Source organism: Odocoileus virginianus, chromosome 5 (assembly GCF_023699985.2).
Source record: "Odocoileus virginianus isolate 20LAN1187 ecotype Illinois chromosome 5, Ovbor_1.2, whole genome shotgun sequence".
In the NCBI taxonomy this organism is placed as follows: domain Eukaryota; kingdom Metazoa; phylum Chordata; class Mammalia; order Artiodactyla; family Cervidae; genus Odocoileus; species Odocoileus virginianus.
The window spans coordinates 73,041,321-73,061,363 of record NC_069678.1 but is presented as its reverse complement, the minus strand read 5'-3'; the positions used below and the strand labels follow the sequence as shown (position 1 = coordinate 73,061,363).

At 49.3% G+C, this 20,043-nt stretch overlaps 1 protein-coding gene across 1 annotated transcript; it reads right to left on the bottom strand.

Annotated features, from left to right (window-relative positions):
- Positions 1–2,832: 2,832 nt before the first annotated feature.
- LDLRAD1 (low density lipoprotein receptor class A domain containing 1) lies at positions 2,833–13,981 on the bottom strand. The gene is made up of 6 exons (XM_020871453.2): positions 13,866–13,981; positions 13,304–13,358; positions 10,482–10,610; positions 8,254–8,391; positions 5,991–6,119; positions 2,833–4,564 (listed from the first exon to the last, which is right to left on the bottom strand). Exons 1-6 carry the CDS (start codon positions 13,884–13,886, stop codon positions 4,416–4,418), a joined length of 621 nt encoding a protein of 206 aa, XP_020727112.2. The 5' UTR covers positions 13,887–13,981; the 3' UTR covers positions 2,833–4,415.
- Between the last annotated feature and the right edge of the window lie 6,062 nt (positions 13,982–20,043).

Below are 20,043 nucleotides of genomic sequence, written 5' to 3'. Positions count from 1 at the left end.
GAAACAGCCAACCACCATAGCTAAGTGTCCAGACTCCTGGTGTTGTCAAACCCAAGTCCACGTGCCCAAGGCACAGGAAGGCCAGATGAATGGAAGTATCAGAGTTTAGAGCAAAGAAAGGTTTATTGGATGGCCAAGCAAGAACAGGCAGCTCAGGCTCAAAAGACCCGAACTCCCCAATGGCTTTCAGGGGAGCATTTTGTTTTTACATGGGAGCATTTTTAAAGGCGACATTTGGGGATGCAGGCTCCAGGATTCCTGATTTTCTTTTCTTTGATTGGTTGAGAAGTAACAGTGTGGTGTTTCAGGAATGTTAACCATCCACCCTCTGGTTCTGAACAACCCGGGGGTCTAGTGCTTGTGCTCGGCCTGTGGTCACCAGCCTCCATCTGACTTTGGGGGTCTTAGTTGCTACAGAACAACTCGAAGATAGGCATCAGATTGTTATGTTTATTCTTTGAGAAGGAAGTAGGACTCTGTTTTATCCCTGAACTATTATTACTTTTCTTTCTTAACTTTTCTTATTTTCTTGTTATTTTTGTTTAACTGTTGTTCCTTTGTTTTGATATTCTTCCCATCCCTAGTTATTAATAGTAACTGCTCGAGTCTGCTCTTTGTAACTCGGGAAAGACCTAGGAGACCAAGTGAGAAATGAGGGGGTGAGGCACGGAAAGGCTTTTGTTCTGGGAGACCCCGCAGGATTCTCAGTTGCCCTGCCTCTGCGCTCACCAGTCATGAGTCTTCAACAAGCTGCCTGGCCTCTCTAAACCTCGCATAATCACTGTACCACCCTCGGAGCCTTGCTGCAGGATGAGAGGTGAAGTTTTTAGCACAGTGCCTGGTTAGTAGTGAGCACTCAGCAAGAGTCAACCGTGTGCACCTAGAAAGCTGGCTTTTGGTCTCCCCCTGCTACTGACATGCTGAATGGACTCAGGCAAGTTGGTCTCAGCTTTGGTTTCTTCATCCTATAAACTGAAACATCTTAACCCCACGGGCCAGTTAGGGAACAGTTGACTGAAACCATCCACCTTGCCCAGACACAATGATAACTTTGCTCATGTGTTGTCTCACAACAGGAGGTCCCATCAATAAGGACCCTGAGTCAGACCAAATATGGGCCAAACACAACCGCTAAATTAACCCCATTACCACAATACAACTGGAGCCATGTGGCAGAGCAGTTCTCCTGGGTTCCCTATTGCTCTCCATCCTGGGGCCCCTTCACAATAAAGTTTTGCTATGTCAGTTTGTGTGTCTTCTCGGACAACTCATTTCTGAGTGTTAGGCAGGAGCCCACTTTCAGGCCCTGGGAAGGGGCCCCCCTTCCTGTAAAGGCCCTTGGATGGGCTTGATTGGGAGCGGAGGGTAAAATGTGCAACTGAGTGCCTCTGAGCATTTTTCTGAGAAACTGCAGCCCACTGAAGAAGCTCAAGACTGAATGAGCACTGAGGTCTCCCCGTCTCTCTGCCACAGGGGCCAACCTTTGCACCACCAGCCCCTGGCGGGAACGGGGCCTCTCCGGCAACTGAAACACCGAGGCTGACTGGTATTGAAACAGGAGGGAAGGAGTCAGCGCACAACCTTTAAAAGCATGGCAAAGCCCTTGAGGATACAACATAGACTGATTAGAACTGTTAGGTCCAATTTGGCAGAAGATTTGACTTCCAGTGGATCTCACTGTACACTCACATTAGCATGTGCTGAATGATGTACCCACAGGCGCCATGACAGTTCCAAGGTTAACCATAAAGGGTCAAAAGGTGGATGGTGGGCCAATTCCTGGAAAGCTCCCCTTTCCCAAAATAGTTGGAATAATCCTCCCATTCATTAGCCTATGAAATTACCCATCCCATAAAAACTAACCACCCAGTGTTTCAGGTCCTTCACCTTCTGAGATGGCCCATGCTCTGTGTGTGGAGTGTGTTTCTCCCGGGGCCACTCTCACCTTTTGCGATGGACCGCATTCTATCTGTAGAATATGTATCTCTCTAAATAAGTCCACTTCTTACCTATCCCTGAATTCTTTCTGCAAAGAGACCTAAAGAACCTGAGCTTCATTAAGTCCTGAGACCAGGCATGTGACCTCAATTAAAAGACAGTGGGTTCAAGTCCCAACCTGGGTTTTGGCTGAGTATGAGCCCTAATCTAAGTTGTGTGGTCTCAGTGGGAGCTAGCATAGGCTTCTGTTCCCATGGCCTCTCCCCAGTGACCTTGTTTTCAACTCTAATGCTCCGGGTATCAGGAACATGTTGGCCTGTGAATGCTGGGAATGAACTGCTGGACCTTTTCTTGTTCCTCATGTTATTCTTAGTCGCTCAGTTGTGTCTGATTCGTTGTTACCCCATGGTTTATAGCCTGCCTGGCACTCTGTCCAAGTGATTTTTCATTTCTTCCTCCTCAGGGGTCAGTCAGTTCCTCTGGATCAGTCTTAGGAACCGAGGATGCCCCGAGCATGCTGGCTGTGCCCCATTTGTGCTGCCCTTGGAAAGAAACTCAGCCAAAGGTGCCAGATCCCAGGGCTGGGCCTCGCTCGGGCGGGATCTCTGAGGCGTCCTGTTTCACGAGCCGGCCCTCAGGTCACCTGAGTCAGAAACATAGTTACATCCTGGCTCTCCAAGTCCCCTCCTTGGTGCCCTCAGCCCAGCACTTCCTGCCGTCCCACCCATCCTTCCAGTGTGAGACGCCTCCTCCGTGACACCTTCTTCTCCTCCAGTGCTGTCTGTTCCCCTCTGGGTGCCTGGCACTGGGCTTGGCACAGAACAAGCACACAGAGACTGTTCAGTAAGCAAATGAATTGACTCAGGTGGCAATAAAGAAACTGGAGCTCATCTGTCTCTCAGATGCCCATTTTTAATTCAAAACTCACAGGAGACTGATACATGCTGCTGCTGCTGCTGCTGCTGCTAAGTCGCTTCAGTCGTGTCTGACTTTTTGTGACCCCATACACGGCAGCCCACCAGGCTCCCCTGTTCCAGGGATTCTCCAGGCAAGAACACTGGAGTGGGTTGCCATTTCCTTCTCCAATGCAGGAAAGTGAAAAGTGAAAGTGAAGTCGCTCAGTCATGTCCAACTCATAGCAACCCTATGGACTGCAACCCACCAGGCTCCTCTGTCCATGGGATTTTCCATGCAAGAACTCTGGAGTGGGTTGCCATTGCCTTCTCCAATATAGGAAAGTGAAAAGTGAAAGTGAAGCTGCTCAGCTGTGCCTGACTCATAGCAACCCCATAGATTGCAGCCCACCAGTCTCCATCCAATGGATTTTCCAGGCGAGAACACTGGAATGGGTTGCCATTGCCTTCTCTGAGACTGATACCTAGAATTGATTATATTAATTTCTAACAGGGATATGTATGTCTCCATCAACAGGAACCCTCTTATTAGCCAGATTCCAAGTCCATGTTTCAGAATAAGGGTGGGACACTTTCTGACCCTCAAGCTACATTTTTAAACCCAGAGACTCTGCCTTTACCCCGGTCAAGATAGGGTCACATTGGTAGCAGAAACGACTTTGGGGTTGGGACACCATGGACCGTGTTTGAGTCCCACCTCTGAGCCTGACTTTGCTGTACGATCCTGGGGGCCACAGTTTCCTCATCTGTTTAATGGATATATCCATCCATGCCTGCCTGGGTGTTGTAAAACTGGAATATATGCCAAGAAACAGCTGGTTCACTCAGGCTTTGGGACTGAAATACAATCCCTACTTGAAGGAACCTGGGCTGTTTGGTTGGGCAGGTGGTCTTGGGGTGAGGGTGGAAGTCGTTCAGAGGAGAGGGGATGGAAGGGGTTGAGGAGGGACTCCTCAAGCTGTTCTTCCTATAGCTCAGAGCCTCCTGGGGATGGTTTCCTTGTGGCAGGGTGACAAATACCCTGCCTCATGTACATCTCATGTGATCCATCAGTGGGCCCCACTAGGAGTATTGAGCTGGGAAAAACACTGAGGCTATATCCAAACCTAGCAACATGTGCCTTAGGTACCATAGGGGCAGGAAGTGGCATATATATTATATATGTGCCATCCAGAAGGGCTAAACTTCTCAGCTTGGTGTTCAAGCCCAAAACTTATTTTTTCTCCAAGGAGTGACAAGGTCAATATCTATAAGCCTGTCTTGGAGCAAAGGAGCAGATTTCCTCTGTGTGTCACCAGAGGCAGGCCTCAAATCATAGAAGCAGATTTCCCTCATCTTTGTTAGGAGTTGGCTAATATGGTAATGAGCCCCCCATCCCTGGAAGAATTCAAGCAGAGGTTGAAAAACTTGAAAGCAGGAGAGGCAATTCCTATTCAGAGACAATGGTGTATAGATTCCTCTATGTAATCTCAAAGACTCCTTTCTGCTCTTGGATTCATAACACATGTGAAGGGTTATCAATACCATTCCAGCCGGCATTCCACTCTGGCCTGGGTGACTCAGTCAAGGGCCAGGACAGGAGTACTCATCGGACCAGTCGGAGCAATGCTGCACATGATCCCGGCAGAGGCTCCTGGGGATACAGCTGCAGTATTTGAAGACAGTCGAGGGGCAGGGCCACCACCCAGGGCCGCAGGGCGGGCAGGTAGTCACTGGGAAGACAGAAGAACAACTGGAATGCCCCATGTACCAGGGCACTCCTTAGCCCTGCAACTGGCCATAGCCCCCACAGCCCCACTCTGTCTGACACAGGTTGACTGTATTCCTTATTTCCTGCAGAAGAGAGGATCTAGACTCCCCAACTCAGCTCAGAGCCTCCTGGGGTGGCTTCCTTGTGGCAGGGTGACAGGTACCCTGTCTCATGTGCATCTCATGTGATCCATCAGTAGGCCCCACTAGGATTATTGAGCTGGGAAAAACACTGAGGCTGTATTCAAGCCTAGCAGTATCTGCTGTAGGTACCAAAGCACCAGGAAGTGGCATATATATCGTATATGTGCCATCCAGAAGAGATAAACTTCTGTGTGACTTTATGTGTGACCTCAAGCAAGTCTCTCAACCTGTCTGAGCCTCAGTTTCCTCATCTGCTCAAGGTTGTTACTAAGAAAGATAGGCCAAGTGCCAGGCCCACAGTCAGTTTTCAAATATTATTGGGTGCATGTCATCTCCCATCCTCCTCTCTCACCCTAAATTTGGTCCCACCAGCCCACTTATGACTCCCTGAGGGAACCTTGCAGGCCTCCCTCCTTTACCCTGGACCCTGGGTCTCCAGCATCCCCTGCTGCACACCCAGCGTCTACCTGGTGAAACCCTGTCCATTTTTTAAGGCCTGTTTGATTACAGCCTCTTCTGAGAAATCTCCCTTGATGATTTCTTCTCCCCTTCTCCCCAACAAAAACCTCTCCAGGACTCCTGGCACTACCTTTGGTCACTAGCATGATGTAAGTCCTGGGGATAGGACATATGTTTGACCCCTGGCTGTCTCCCAGCAGGACCTGGCACCAGGCCAGCCCCCCACCCAACAGTGCTCAGAACATATTAGTGGGTTGAATGCCAGGGAAGAGATTGGGAGCAAACTCTGGGGCAGTGAAAGAACTCAAATCTTAGAGTTGGGAGACCTGGGTTTATACCCAAGCTCCCTCTTTATCACTCATTTTACTAAGTCACTTCTCCCCTCCAGCCTCAGTTTACCTACATGTAAATGGGGGCCAGTGATTCCTGCCCTGCTTTTCCTCACAGGATTGTTGGGTGGTGCAGAGGAGATGAGGGAAGCCCAGGTTCAAACCCCAGTTGGGCCATGTACATACTCTTCTTGTGACTGCCCTCTGGGCTCCCTGGCTTCCTCATTTGAGACCTTGAAAGTAAGTTTCCCACCACAGAAGAATAACCCTCCAGAAGGAACCACTTGTAGTGGTAATGAACACCCTGCCACTTGAGGCATTTAGGCAGAAGTGGAAAACTTCTTCCTAGAATGCCAATAGGGGACGCAGGGGGAACCTCAGAGATTCTCTGGCTAACTTCTGCCCTCTGGCTGCTGCCTGGCCAATTGCCCAGCCCAGCCTGTGCCCAGACCCCCACCTGGGCTCAGTTCATCTGAGCAGTCCCCACAGTTGTTGATCCCGTCACACATTTGGTCTGAGTAGATCCAGGAAGCAGGGTCTCCGCAGTGAGCCACGAGAAAGCCAGGGAGGCTCCGGGGCACAGTTCCTGCAGAGGGAGAGGTGAGGCAGGAGCAAGTCCACATTTGGCTGCCGTTCAGGTACATTCAGGCTGCAGGTGTCTCACGGCTAAATGGAGGGGGATTGTCCTGACCACCCTGGCAGCTGGTAAACCCGGGGTCACTGAGCATCCAGGAAGGGCACAAGGAGAAGGTCTCCTGGGGAGGAGGTCAGTCAAGGGGAGATGCGGGTTCTTGCCCTGTTTATCCAACAGGATGCCCAGAGCTGCTTCTCCCTTCCTCACTCCTACTCAGCTCTTGCTCCTTCCCATCCACACCATGTCTTACTCTGCTCCTCCCTCCAGAAATGTCCTTCTCGACACCTGTCCAGAACCATCCCACCTGCAAGTCCAGGTTCAAGTTCCTTCACCTCCAGGAAGCTTCCTCCACTGGAACACAACAAGAATAAATGTGGGGTTTCCCTGATGGCTAACCAGTAAAGAAATCACCTGCCAATGCAGGAGACATGGATTCAATCCCTGATCTGGGAAGATTTTACATCCCATGGAGCAACTATGCCTGTGAGCCACAACTATTGAGCCGGTGCTCTAGAGTCCAAGAGCCACAGCTACTGAGCCCATGTGCTGCAACTACTGAAGCCCCTGCACTTAGAATCCATGCTCCACAGCAAGAGAAACCACTGCAATGAAAAGTCCGAGCACTGCAACTAGAGAGTAGCTTCTGCTCTTTGCAATTAGAGAGTAGCTTCTGCTCTTTGCAACTAGAAGAAAGCCATACCAGCAGTGAAGACCCAACACAGCCATAAAGAAATAAAATAAATAATTTTTAAAAAGAACAAATGTGAAGTCTTGCACTTGGGTCCCGGAATTCAGGGGATGTGGGTTCACATGTTTTGTGAGAGGGAATCAGAGAACCCTTCTTGAAAGTGAGTTCTGTGTTAGAGAGCAGTGTGACAGGGCTACCAAAAATTAACACTAACTCAGGCCACATCACTAGAGATATAACCCAGACTTAGGAGGGGAAAAGTCTTTGTTCCTTGGACTGGCCAGAGCCAGCCAGAAGTGTCACAGATGCTTCTGAAGCTAGTACAAGGAGAGGGACATGGCAGTTGGTTTGTGTTCTGTGGATGCTGGTGGAGTGGGAAAGACCAATCACAACAGGGTGACTGGGAGTTCAAAGGGTAGTTCAGGGAAGAGTAGACTCATGTGAGACAACAAAGCAATCTCCAATCCACGCAGTGCCACCATCACGGGAAACAGATTGACATGTGGATCTTGGAGGGCAGGGGTTGATGAGGGGTTAGAGTTGGAACTAGTCAAGGGTGCTATTGGGAGGTAGCCCTAAACTCTGTACATCCCCATGGGAAAACCAGAGTGATAGGAGCAGCTGCCTCAAGCTGTAGTGAGCTTCTATCCTGGGAGTGTGCAAGCAGAGGATGGATGGCAGAGGGGATTGGGGCATGAGATGGAAAATGGGCTAGATGAATTTAAGATCTCTTCTGGTCTTGAGGGCTCATGATGCAATGACCCTCCCCTCATAAGCTACCCCACCCCACCCACTGTAACTCACCAATCTCTTTTCCTCCTCTGTGGCAACTGCCACGCTCCTCTCTCTTGAGAACTGTCAGGTCTAAGGTCTGGGATTAGACCTTCTCATTCATTCCTTGGTTGATTCACTAATTTCATCATTTATTCAACACATCATTCCAGATACTTCTCTGTGCAGAGCCCTGTGCCAGGCCCTGGGCCCCAAGATCAAGCAGACTAGGTTTGCCTCAGAGGAGTTCACAGTCTGATGGGGGTGGCAAACATGCCAGATGAGACTGAAATCAAGGCGACTGGGGCTGGGACACAGGTAAGCACAGGGGCTATGAGAACCCAGTAAAGGGAACGTCATCTAGTTTGGGAGTCAGAGAAGGCTTCGTAGAGGAGGTAACGCTTGAACTCTGCCATGAGGGTTGCATAAAATTTCTCCAGGCCCAGAATGGAGGCATTCCCTTGGTGGGCATATGTGTGTGCGTGTGACTGGGACAGGGTGGGAGAAGCAAAGGCATAGAAGCATGCAAAGGTGCCTGGTACGTTCAGGGTGGTCGAGCTTCAGTCTGGCTGCAGGGAGAGCTGGAGTTGGGGGCAATTCCCGAGGGGCCCTGGCGTAGGTACTCACGGCACAAGGCCTCCTCCTCGTCCTCGCCGTGGGCACAGGTCCGGACGCCGTCACAGACCCTGCTGGCCGGGATGCAGCTGCTCCTGTCGTTGCACAGGAAGCCTGTCCTATTCATCTGCGTCACGCAGGCCTGGGCCCCTGGGTGGGCAGGGCAAGCCCCGGAAGGGTCAAGGGTGGTATTCACAAGGGCATCACCAAGTTCTCCCCCCTGAGCCCCACCTGAGCTGGAGCGAGGGGCTGGGGCCACGGGGAGGACACTGAACTTGGCATTGAAGATGGTGTGCACGCCCCAGTTCAACCACTGTGTGACTGTGCTGGCTGTGTGACTATGGGCGTGTGACCTGACCTCTCTGCACCTCAGGTTCCTTGTCTGCAAAGTGGGGAGCATGGCACACACCCCGTGGGGCTGCTGGGGAGATTACATAAAAGCCTCTGTGTGCGTAACCCTAGAGAGAGTGCAGAGAAAATCATGGTTCCCATGTCTATTGAACAACCACCTCGCGGGAAGCTCCCCGGGACAGGCCTAGGGTCAGGGACGCGGTTCTCACGGCAGGGCTCCTGGTGCAGGTGAGGGTGTCAGAGGCAACATCCGGGGCCAGCTAGCGACCCTTATGCCACAGTCCTTATGTCTGGGACAGCTTGACAGGCTGCAAACACCTTCCCATTTTTATTCTGTTGTTTCCCTGAATCCTCATGCAATGTGTCATCGTTAGCCTCATTTTATAGATAAGAAAAGTAAGACTCGGTGAGGTTCAAGAGGCCTGGCCACACAGCTAATAACCAGGCTGCTGCCTCTGTCTTTCCTGAGGTCGGGCTGCCTCTGCAGTGCCCAGGAGTGGTGGGGACCATCTGAGCGTCTGTCCCTTGGAGAGTCTTCCCTCTGTCCCACTTCGTGGAGCACCCAGCCCTGGGGCTGCTCCGAAGAATTAGGGGAGAAAAAGAAACTGACAGAGGAGCTGGGAGGTCCAACTTTGCAGGCTGTGCACGCACACACACATGTGTGCAGGTTGGAGGTGGGGGCGAGTTTATGTGGGTTGCATCTCATCTCCTGGAATAGCCTCAGCTGGTGTGAGGGGCTGGCTCTCAGAGACACATTGTAACACACACCCAACTGCTCACAGACATACACGCTTGGACATACTTGAGCAAACACAGACATGCACACACAAGGGCAAACACACACACAGATATGTTCCTGCACATAAAAGCATGTGCACACACACAGATGCTTACACACATGTACACACAGGCACACAGGTGCATGCATGGAGGCAACTCTGCATGTGTTCACATCTACCCGCAGTGTCCATGCACAGGCACGAGGATGCCGTGGATTCTACCTCTACACTCACTGTGTCCCCTTAGCACCTCCTGCTAGGCAACGGACATCTCTCAGAAAGGTAGGTCTGGTGACATTCCACCCCTGGCTTAATTCCTTCCCATGGCTCTCTAGATGGTGACCTCCTTCCCCAGTGCAGCCTTCGAGGCGCTGGGCCCTGGGCCCCTGGCCCTACCTGCTGCCCTGTCCATCGAGTCCACTGACCTTCTCCTCATATTTCCTCCCACCCCAAGGGCTCCACACATGCTGTTCCCTGTGCCTGGATGCTTTTCCCGCCACCCCCTCCACCAACCAGTCCTGCTTTCCCTTCATGCTTCAGTGCCTTTAACTTCTCAAGGTGCCCATCCTGACCCCTGAACTGGCCAGAGCCTTGCTCCTGACTCTCAGAGCTCCCACTAAGCCTGCCTTAAAGTGCTTATTGGTTAACCTCCTTGTCACTCTGCAAACTGTTAGCTCCATGAAGTCATGTTTTGTGTTGGTGCTCACTGCTGAAGCCCTGGCCTCAGGGCTGCACTGGACAGGTCCCTGTCCTTTGTGGTGGAGACAGACACACAGGACAACATCACTCTGGGTGATAGGGCCTGGGGGAGAAGAAGTGTGAGAGTAATGGGAGCTGAAACAAGGCTCCTAAACAAGGCAGGCAGGGGAAGACTTCCTGGAGGAGGTGGCATCATAGCTGGGTCCACTTCAATAGCTCAGGCTACAGATGTGCAGATGGAAGCTTAGAGATGTGCGCATGTCAGGGTCAGTGTATATCTGTACATGCGCCCTAAGGAACTGTTCAAAAGTCACTTTGTGGAGAAGCCAGGCAGGATCAGTTTCCCCCATCACTCTGTGCTCCCTCTACCCTCCCAACAAATCTGACCCACTCTCTCTTGCCCACCCTGACCTGGCGTGCGAGATGGGGGTCCAAGGATGGCGACCAGGGTGATCAGAGCTGCAAGAGTTGTCAGCAGGAGCATCAGGAAGGCTGAGAGGCAGGCCCCTCGGCGTGAGTAGCAGCAAGGGCTGCAGTCCGCTGTGTGGGGTGGGAAACCAGTGATGAAGCAGCCAGTGCCGGGGCCCAGGGATCCCCCACCCTGAACCCTACAAGTGATCCCTCTTCACTGGGGTGCTGGGGTAGGACAGGCTTCCCTGGAGGAGGGCACTCCCAAGCCCACTGAGATGCTCTCGGCTCTGCCGGTGGACTCACCCCAGCAAACACCTGGCCCTGGCCTACATCCAGGTGAGTGGCAGTCAGGACGAGGGTCCCAGGTCTCTGCTCCACCCCCTAACCCTAACCTTGTGTCCTTCCATGAGTCTGTCTCCTCAGGAGATAGGGAAGGAGACATGTACACCTGCTTACTAAGTTCCTGCCACAGGGCAGAAACCAAAGCAGGCCCTTCATAGCCATTATTTTCATTATTCAAGACTACCTTTATTTTACAGATGAGGAAACCGAAGCTCAGAGAAGGAAAAGTCCAGGCCCCCTTGTGTGGAGCTGTTACATCAGTCCACATCTATCTGCTGCCAAAATTGGTGCTCTTTCCACGATGTCAACTGATTGTTCATTCTGGAACCTGCCAGGATGCTGGTTGGAATCCCAGCTCCAACACTTTTCAGCTGGGCCACACTGAAAAGCCACTTTATTCTCTGTGCCTGCTTTCCTCATGTGGGAAATGGGGCTCTAATGCCTACATTAGAGTTGTCGAGAGGATTAAGCTAGGTACTGGATCAGAACAGGGTTGGTGCATAGTAAGTGCTATAAAGGTTCTAGCTACTATTTGTCTTTACTGAGCATCTGCTGTGTGCCAATCTGGAAATGACGGTGACGCCTTTAACTGACTTTGCTCCTGAATTTTTCTGGCTTGTGAAATAATGAAAGAGAATTGTATTGGGGACCTACTAAGTTCCCTGGTGGCTCAGATGGTAAAGAATCTGCCTGCAACATGGGAGACCTAGGTTCAATCCCTGGGTCAGGAAGATCCCCTGGAGAAGGAAATGGCAACCCACTCCAGTAATCCTGCATGGAGGATCCTGGCAGGCTACAGTCCATGGGGCTGCAAAGGGTTGAACATGGCTGAGCGACTAACACCCTGCTCTGTAGAGGACGTAAAAGCAATCACAGCTCTGATCCTTGCCTCCAAAAGCTTGTCGTTCACTTAGAAGACAAGGTCTGGACACGTTAAAAGGAGAGCGTGAGCACTCCTCTGTCCCCCAGGGACTATTATCTGAGGGAAGGGGCAGGAGCATGTGTCTCCAGAGGTCAGCCCAGCAGCAGGCACACAATAGGTGCTTTGTGAGTGTTCTGACCTAGAGATCCAGGGAAGAACCCAGTTCAGGCCAGTTCAGGTCACTTCCACACGGTCCACTGACATTTTCAGAGCAGCCTGCTCTGTGCTGGTCCATCAGTCAGACCTGTACCTGTACCCCAGCAGCTCACACAGCCAGGTGACCAGTGTGGTGAAGGAGGTGTCCTGGGTGTGTAAAGGAGGATGGCATTTCCATGGGCGGGTGAGGGGAAGGTGCAAGGAGAAGGCGGGACAGGTAGAGGGTGCAGGAGGGTAGAGGTCCTGATGGCATGTGGGGGACAGCAAGTGTGGCTGAAGCCCGGGGTGGGTGTACCTTGGGAAGGGAGACATAGAAGGAGATGCAGCATAAATCTGAAGCCCACATTCCCTGCAGCGTTGGTTGGTGGCTCCCTTGTAAACTCGGGTAACCAGGGAGACAGCGAGAAGGCTGGCAAGGAGAAGCGTCCTGGTAGGTCGGCCAAGCAGCTGCTTCTCAAATATTTGCGCAGCACAGGCTGGGCAGGAGGGGTCACAGGAGCGTCTCGGGGTCCACGGCCAGGTGAAGTTTGCACTTCAAAGCCTGAAAGCCCTTAAGTGCTGACCCCCCTGGGGACAGATGGGAAAAGGAGGCCATTTTCCCACACCAGGCCCTTCATGAAGCAGGCTTGAAATAAATGAGCGCCAGCATGTAGCAAAAAAGATTCTGGGGCTGTGCAAGCTGAGGGACCCTAATTCGAACTTGAACCCTGCCTCACATCCCCCATCTGTGCGGGATCCCAGTTTGGCTGAACCACCCGACCTCACGTCACCTCAGCTGCCTCGTCTGCTATTGCACCTAAGAGGAGACCCCCTTGGAGCTGACCATTGGGTATAGAAGAGGCCCCATGGTGCTGGGCACACAATAGGGCCTTGATCCTTGATAGTTATTAGTAGTAGCTACCTCTCTGGGTCTGTCCCCTCAGTGGTCAAATGAGAGTCAAGATTGGACACATAGCAGGTGCTCAATAAAAGTGTTCTCTTCTTCTTTATTCCACGGAAGTAAAGCACACTGTCCTGGTCACTTGGTGAGCCAGCAGCCGAGAGCAGGTACTCAGTAAATGTGAGATCCCTCCCACCTTATCCCTCAGAGGTAAAGAGACCCACCTGGGTCACCCTTTGAGTCAGGGACTGGACTCTAGAGCTCTTTCCTCTATGGGTTTTGAGGGGCACTGTATGTCTGTGAGGTGGGCAGCACACAGTTCGTGCTCACATATGCTTATGCATTTAGCAAATGGCCGTCAGTACGGATGGCCAGGACCCTGGGAATGGATGACATCAACAACAGGGCAGAGGTCTGAGAGACAGAGGGAGCCTTAGGGAGCTGCTTTTGTGTCTCCATAGCAACAGCCCAGCATCAAGGGAGTATAGGGGAGGGGCTGGCCCCAGGCCCCCCAGCCTTTACCTTCCCCTCCAGGGAGGGCTTTGCTTCCAGCAGCAGCATTGCCATTGGCATCCCCCTGCCCAAGAGAACAGAATGTGGGGTGGGCTGAGATGAGGGGAGGTCCAGCCTCAGGGAGCTAGACTGAAAAGTTTTTCAGAAGCGTCACCAAGAGCCTTGGGGAGAAACCCTGGCCCTCCACTCGGATGCCCCACACTCCTGTCTCCTTCACGTTCCCACACATCTGCCTGTACTATGCCCTTTGCCTGGAAAGCCTTTTCCTCCACTGCCCATTTGGCAAACATTCACCCTTCAAACCAGCTCAGGGGTACCCCCTTGGACAAGCTCCTTCAGGCACCCGCCTTAATGTCGATCGTTCCATCCCTGGCCTCCTGGCCCCTCCCAGCTCCCACTACCTGAACCATGTACCTGGTTCACCTGTTGTGTCTCCCTACAACCTGGTAGAGAGCCTCCGGGGTGGCGGGGGACCCGAGTCACCTCAGTGTCTCCCCTCTTGACTGCCCACCCTTAGCCCAGGATTTGCACACCCACCCCAGGTCAGGAGCCATCTCAGGGCAGCTCTTACCTGAGGGAAGATCTTGTTCATGTCTGTGGCTCCCAGCTCCAGTCTCCGGGCCCTAGGCAGTGCAGAAAACTAGGCAGGTTCCTGGCCTGTCACCAGGGGCAGCCAGGAGGTGGGATGACAGGAGGCCTCTCCTGGCCGCACCCTCCCTGTGGGCAGGCTCCTCCCAGGCTGCCTCCCAAGAAGAGGAAAGGGCAGGAGGGCCCTGCTCTGACCTGGCCTCTTCCCACTCTGCAGACTGACAGCCACGCTCCAACGCCAGAATTCTCTATGTTACAGAAGAGCCTGAGGTTCAGAGAGCGAGGAACTGCCTTGAATCACACGGTATGGGGTTGAGAGGGAAGTTGAACCCAGGAATTTTTCAGTGTGTGATTTTTCTCCACATCAATGATGAGATGGAGGATCTCAGGTCTCCCCCGGCTGCATGAAGATCCAGGCAGAAAGACCCAGAATTAAGGTTCCAGTGGCTAAAGAGCACGGGTCACATTTTCATTGATGTTTGTCCAATGAAATACATAATCTATATGGAAAGAATATGTATTTTCCACTAAAATGGTAGGTCACTTAACCTGAGTTTCAGCTTTCTCATCTGTCTCTCTAAACTTCTTTTCCCCTCATTCCTCAAGAAAGGTGGTGCCCCTGTAGATGGATCTCTTTGTCCTCCCCACTCAATGCCCAACACTGTACCAGACCCACTCAGTCCACTTGCTCTAATGTCTCCCTTCTTCCCCCTCTCTTTCCCTGAAAAACAAAATTTAAAAACGTATGAAAATACAAAAAACTTGGAAGAATAAGGTAACAAATAAATAATGTAACAAACAAACGTTTGTGTGTTTAGTTGTTCAGTCGTGTTTGACTCTTTGCCACCACATGGACTCAAGCCCGCCAGCCTCCTCTGTCCATGGAATTCTCCAGGCAAGAATACTGGAGTGGGTTGCCATGCCCTCCTCCAGAGGATCTTCCTGGCCCAGGGATCAAACCCAGGTTTCTCGCATTGCAGGCAGATTCTTGACCATCTGAGCCACCGGGGAAGCCCACCTTCCAGAGGTAAGAAATGTTAAAATTTAGTCATCTTTCCATCAAGTATAGCAAAACTGTCAGTCAGTCAGTTCAGTCACTCAGTCATGTCCTACTCTTTGCAACCCCATGAACCACAGCACACCAGGCCTCCCTGTCCATCATCAACTCCCAGAGTCCACCCAAACCCATGTCCATCGAGTCGGTGATGCCATCCAACCATCTCATCCTCTGTCGTCCCCTTCTCCTCCTGTCCCCAATCCTTCCTGGCATTAGGGTCTTTTCCAATGAGTCAGCTCTTCGCATCAGGTGGCCAAAGTATTGGAGTTTCAGCTTCAACATCAGTCCTTCCAATGAACACCCAAGACTGATCTCCTTTAGGATGGACTGATTGGATCTCCTTGCAGTCCAAGGGATTCTCAAGAGTCTTCTCCAACACCACAGGTAGTCCTCTTTTTTTACCCAGTTGTATTATTCCTTCTCTCCCTCCCCAGAGCCAACCAGTTTCCTGAACATGCCGTGTATGCTTCCAGTGGCTAGGTTTTATCCACTCTCTAGAAATATACATACACATACATCTAGAATCACACTGCTGCTGCTGCTAAGTTGCTTCAGTCGTGTCCGGCTCTGTGCGACCCCATAGGCAGCAGCCCACCAGGCTCCGCCATCCCTGGGATTTTCCAGGCAAGAACACTGGAGTGGGTTGGCATTGCCTTCTCCAGAATCACACTGCAGGGGCCCCCCAACTTCATCAGATATTGCCCAACCACTCTTCCAGGAGGCTGTACTGGTTTGCACCCCCATTAGCAGTGACGAGAGTTTGTCTCCTCAGTCTTGAAAGTGTCAGACATTCTGACATCCATCTTCCTCTGGTGGGTGTGAAATGGTGTCTCACTTTGGTCTAGTTTGCGTTTCTCTAGTAACTCCTACGGCCACCACCAATTGCTAACATTTATTGACCATTTGCTTTGTCACATGCTGCACTGTATGTGTTACGTATGTTAACCCACTTAGTCCTCCCAACTACAAGTGATGGAGGCTGTTACTATCTCCATTTCACAGATAAGGAAATTGAGGCACAGAAACATTGTTACTTGCCCAAGGTTCACAGTTGAAAGGAGGCATAGCTGCATTATAGACATGGGTGTCTGAAAATTTCACACAGTACCTCTACCTATCCCCTCACTTCTCAAAAGTATGGTCCTCGGACCAGCAGGACCTCATCATCTGTGAGAGATGGAATCTCATCTAGGCCCACCAAGCCAGAACCTGCATTTTAACAAGAGCTTTAGGAGGTTCAAATGCATATTCAATTTGAAAAGCCCTGCCCCAGCCCATGCTGTTATGTTGCCCTCTTAAAATGTATTGGTCATGTGGATTTCTTCCCTGGTGAAAGGCTTTTTCCTACCTGTTGTCCATTTTTCTATAGGTGGCTTATCTTTTTCTTATTGACTTATGGGTTTCTTTATGCTGAATTTGAATCCTTTGTGGCATGGATCAAACACATCTCTCCCAGTAGTAGCTTGTCACTTGCTTAGAGTGATTTCTGCTGGCTCCATCCACCTTTCTAAATCCATCTTTCTTGTCCAGAACCAGGCAATAATCTCATTCCATGAAGCCTTCTCCAACTCTCCCCCCGTTCTCAGATCTGCCTTTCCTTATACTCCTCAAGGTCTAGGGCTCTATCTGACCTCGGCTATGGCTGGCGGAGATCCTCTGCCCATAAGATCAGCAAATCTCAGCTTGTCAGACAAACCTGGGCTTTTATTCTGATTCTGCCAAATTAATACCTACCTAATTTAAGGCGGCAAGTCACAGTCTCTCTGTTTCCTGATCTGGAGAATGGAGATAAGAATACTTACCTCAGAATTTTGTGGTTAGAACAAAGTAAGTGTGCATACGTGAAGGTGTTCTGCACCCTGGGAGAGTACAATATTGTTTCTGAATGGCTTGTTTATATATACAAAGAGATCTGCTTGAGGGCAGGGACTACTTTGTAGTCCAGGGTGCAGCTCAGGGTTGGTCAATAGTAAGTGGGCAGCACAACTAGATTGACCCCGGCACCTGTCACATCGACTTCAGACCTGCCTAGAGGTGAGGCTCAATCCCTGCTTCAGCATCTATCACTGTGCCTTCCGCAACTCTGAGAGTCCTGGCTGCATGCCTTTCCTCACTGAGACTCTGTTTCCTCAATTCTAACATGGAGATGGTAAACCCCATCCTGCTTTCCCAGAAGGATGCTGTAAAGACACATTTAAAGGTGACAGTGAGAGTACTCTAAAGGGCTTTGCAAAAGTCACGGGGAGTCAATATACAAACTTCTTCATGAAATATCTAAGTAGACAGTTTTACAAAATAGCATTATAATATTTCTCAGTGCAGCTGAACCAAATTTTATTTGGCACATCCATACTTAAGCATTATGAAATTTTCAGATGTGAGGCTCCAATAATGACTGCATGATGGTATCTCTTAAGGTAACATTTTCAAGAGTTTTTGTTGAAAACTTTCATTTCTAATCAGTTGCTGATTTCTTTCCACCCAAGCCTTCAATTATTGCTACAATGTTGCAAAACAAGTCAAGTATACAAAACATTCGTAATAGTAAAATAAGCCCAAATCATTTAGAAGTGAACAAACAAATAAAAATATTATACTCTCAAAATAACAAAGTAAAATTACTCAACCCCCAAACCAGAGATTCAGTAACTTGGAAGAGAAAAAAAGTTAAATATTTTCACTAACTTCTAACTGAAACATAGCATGTCCTTTAATTATGAACAGTCAACGATTGATAGTACTGTGAGTAGTTCCTGTGACTTTATCACCAATAGAAATCAGACATTTATATGTTATAATTGTTGCAGAGATTTAAAAATAAAATTTGAAATTGCTTTGAAATTCCAGTAGTTTTAGAACCACCGCTAGGCCTTATTTTATGTGTTAATAAAGAAGTACATAATCGAAAATTTTTGAAAATAACTTAATTGTATGTTAATATGATTAGTTTTCTTTGCAATCCTTTATGCTTGGTTTTATGCATGTGAAAACATTATTCTGAGGAAAGTCAGTCCATAGACTTCACCAGATTATCCAAAAGGTCCATGGCATGAAAAAGGTCAAGAACACCTGCTCTAAACAGATAATTCATTAACATCACAGGAAGAGAATACTTAATAGTGACATATGTAAAGTTGACTTCAACAATTATACATTTCAGAGAAGGTATACAAACAACACTTCAGAGTTTAATTATTGCAAAGAGTCAGAAAATCTATACTAATTGAACAATCTAGCTTCTCACAGAAGGCTGCGTTTCCCACTAACTCAATCTTTTGTCTCTGTACATACTGTAGGGTAAGGGAACTAGAGAAGGCGAGGTTCAGAAAAAGGAGGAGACTGGCACTTTATAGGAACAGATCACCTTTAATGAGGTGAGAAGGGGCAGCAGTCAGATTAGCGAGCAGCTGCACTCACCTAAGAAAAGAGTAAGTATATATAGGCATATATGTGGAAATATACTGTCTTAAGGGGGCGTGTTCTCCAAGATTGTTCGGAGTAGTTCTCTGTTAAACGTCTGGGGTAAGGAATTCTGGAGATCGACCAGAGGCTGGACCGGCTGGGAGCTGGGTGTAATCAACCTTAAAGTACATTTTTTTTCCTTTGGGTGAGAGAGTTTTTTGTTTTGTATAGAATGGTGGGGAGGACCGGGAAGGGAGTTTTAACTCCTGGCTTTTTTTTTTAAACTCCAGGCTATTTTGAGCCAGGCAACTTTCCTTCACATACCTCCACCCTTAGACTCTAGTCTAGAAGTAGAAAGAAAGATAAAAAAGGTAGCTTCTACTGATGATACTCAAATGCAAACATAACCTACTCTGCAACTGGTAATGTGGAAGCAAGGACTCAGGAACACTCTGGGTTAGTAGAAGCTGGGCTGGCAAACCTAGAATTTGAGGACAGTAATAAGTAGACCAAGCATTGTGGTTTAAAATGTCAGCCCAATGTAAAAAAAAAAAAAAAAGTTAGCCCAACGTGAAGTCTTGTAAGAAACTTATGAGTCCATGGGACAGCCTTCCAGTTTGCTTGGCAATACTCAGATTGTGCCTATGACCCAATGAGTAGGCTTACCATCCAAACAATAATGTGGAGCAACAGAGAGCCTTATACTTGAGAGCTCAAAAATATTAATATATGTCAAAGAAAATGAAATAGGGTTATTGGGCATTAAAAAAAAAAAAAAAACCACACAAACAAAAATACCAACCCTGGGAAGCAAATGGAATTTCCCATTTCTCTGTGGCTGGATAAACACAAAATTTAATAGATCCTGGAGGTAACTACAGAGCTAAGACATTGCTGTCCTCTCAGATGACCCTCTAGTCTATCAGGCGCACTGTTGTCAAGTGCATTGTTCTAAAGCACTGCTGCTCTCATGCTTAAAACCTATGCTTGCCATCTTGCTCAGGACCAGGTCCAGGTTTACTAAGGTCCTTTATTTTGTGGCCTGTCTAGCTCCATCTGTTGCTATGTTTTTGCATGTGCTATCTCAGGCTGCTAAACCATTTGCAGTTCCCCACCTGTTGCCTCTAGATGTGAGCATAGAGCTATCCTCACTGGTACACTGCTCCCTGTATTTTGTCTGGCTTTCCTTTTCCCTCTAGGTTTAAGCATGGGTATCACTGAAGCTAGGAGTCCTCCCATAGTACTTCATGCTTATCTGGTCACATCACATTAATAACAGTTTGTCTCCTTCTTTAAAATCTGAGCAACCAGAGTTGGGTACCGGGTCTTTGTTGTTGCAGTTCCATCATCCAGCATAAGGCCTGACACTCAGGCTCTCAAGTGGTTGTTGAATGGTTAAACTGTGGATCTCTAATAGGATATCTTGGCAAAATCACTGCCACGGTGTGGTGACAATGGGGACATAGCTGAGAATTTTATACATTGTTCCAAAGGTTGGTGGGAGGGCTAACTAGCTTTATTTAAAAAGGTCTACAAATTTCTGTATTAATGATTCCCCTCGTGTGATCCTAAGATACATAAGAGCCCACAAAAATTATAAAGGGAACTATTTTATGTATTTAAAAATATCACAGTGGAAATGGCACATTTACCTAAAATAAAGCCAGACTAATAATGAGATAAAGTTGTTTGCTTTTGGCTG

What these genes read in the sequence shown, in the direction of transcription:
- LDLRAD1 (XM_020871453.2), bottom strand. Translation starts at nt 13,886, where the DNA reads ATGAACAAGATCTTCCCTCAG. An exon ending in TGAACAAGATCTTCCCTCAG is followed by an intron (nt 13,359 to 13,865) that starts GTAAGAGCTGCC and finishes TCTCTTGGGCAG; the next exon opens with GGGGATGCCAATGGCAATGC. An exon ending in CGAGGAGGAGGCCTTGTGCC is followed by an intron (nt 6,120 to 8,253) that starts GTGAGTACCTAC and finishes CTCCCTCTGCAG; the next exon opens with GAACTGTGCCCCGGAGCCTC.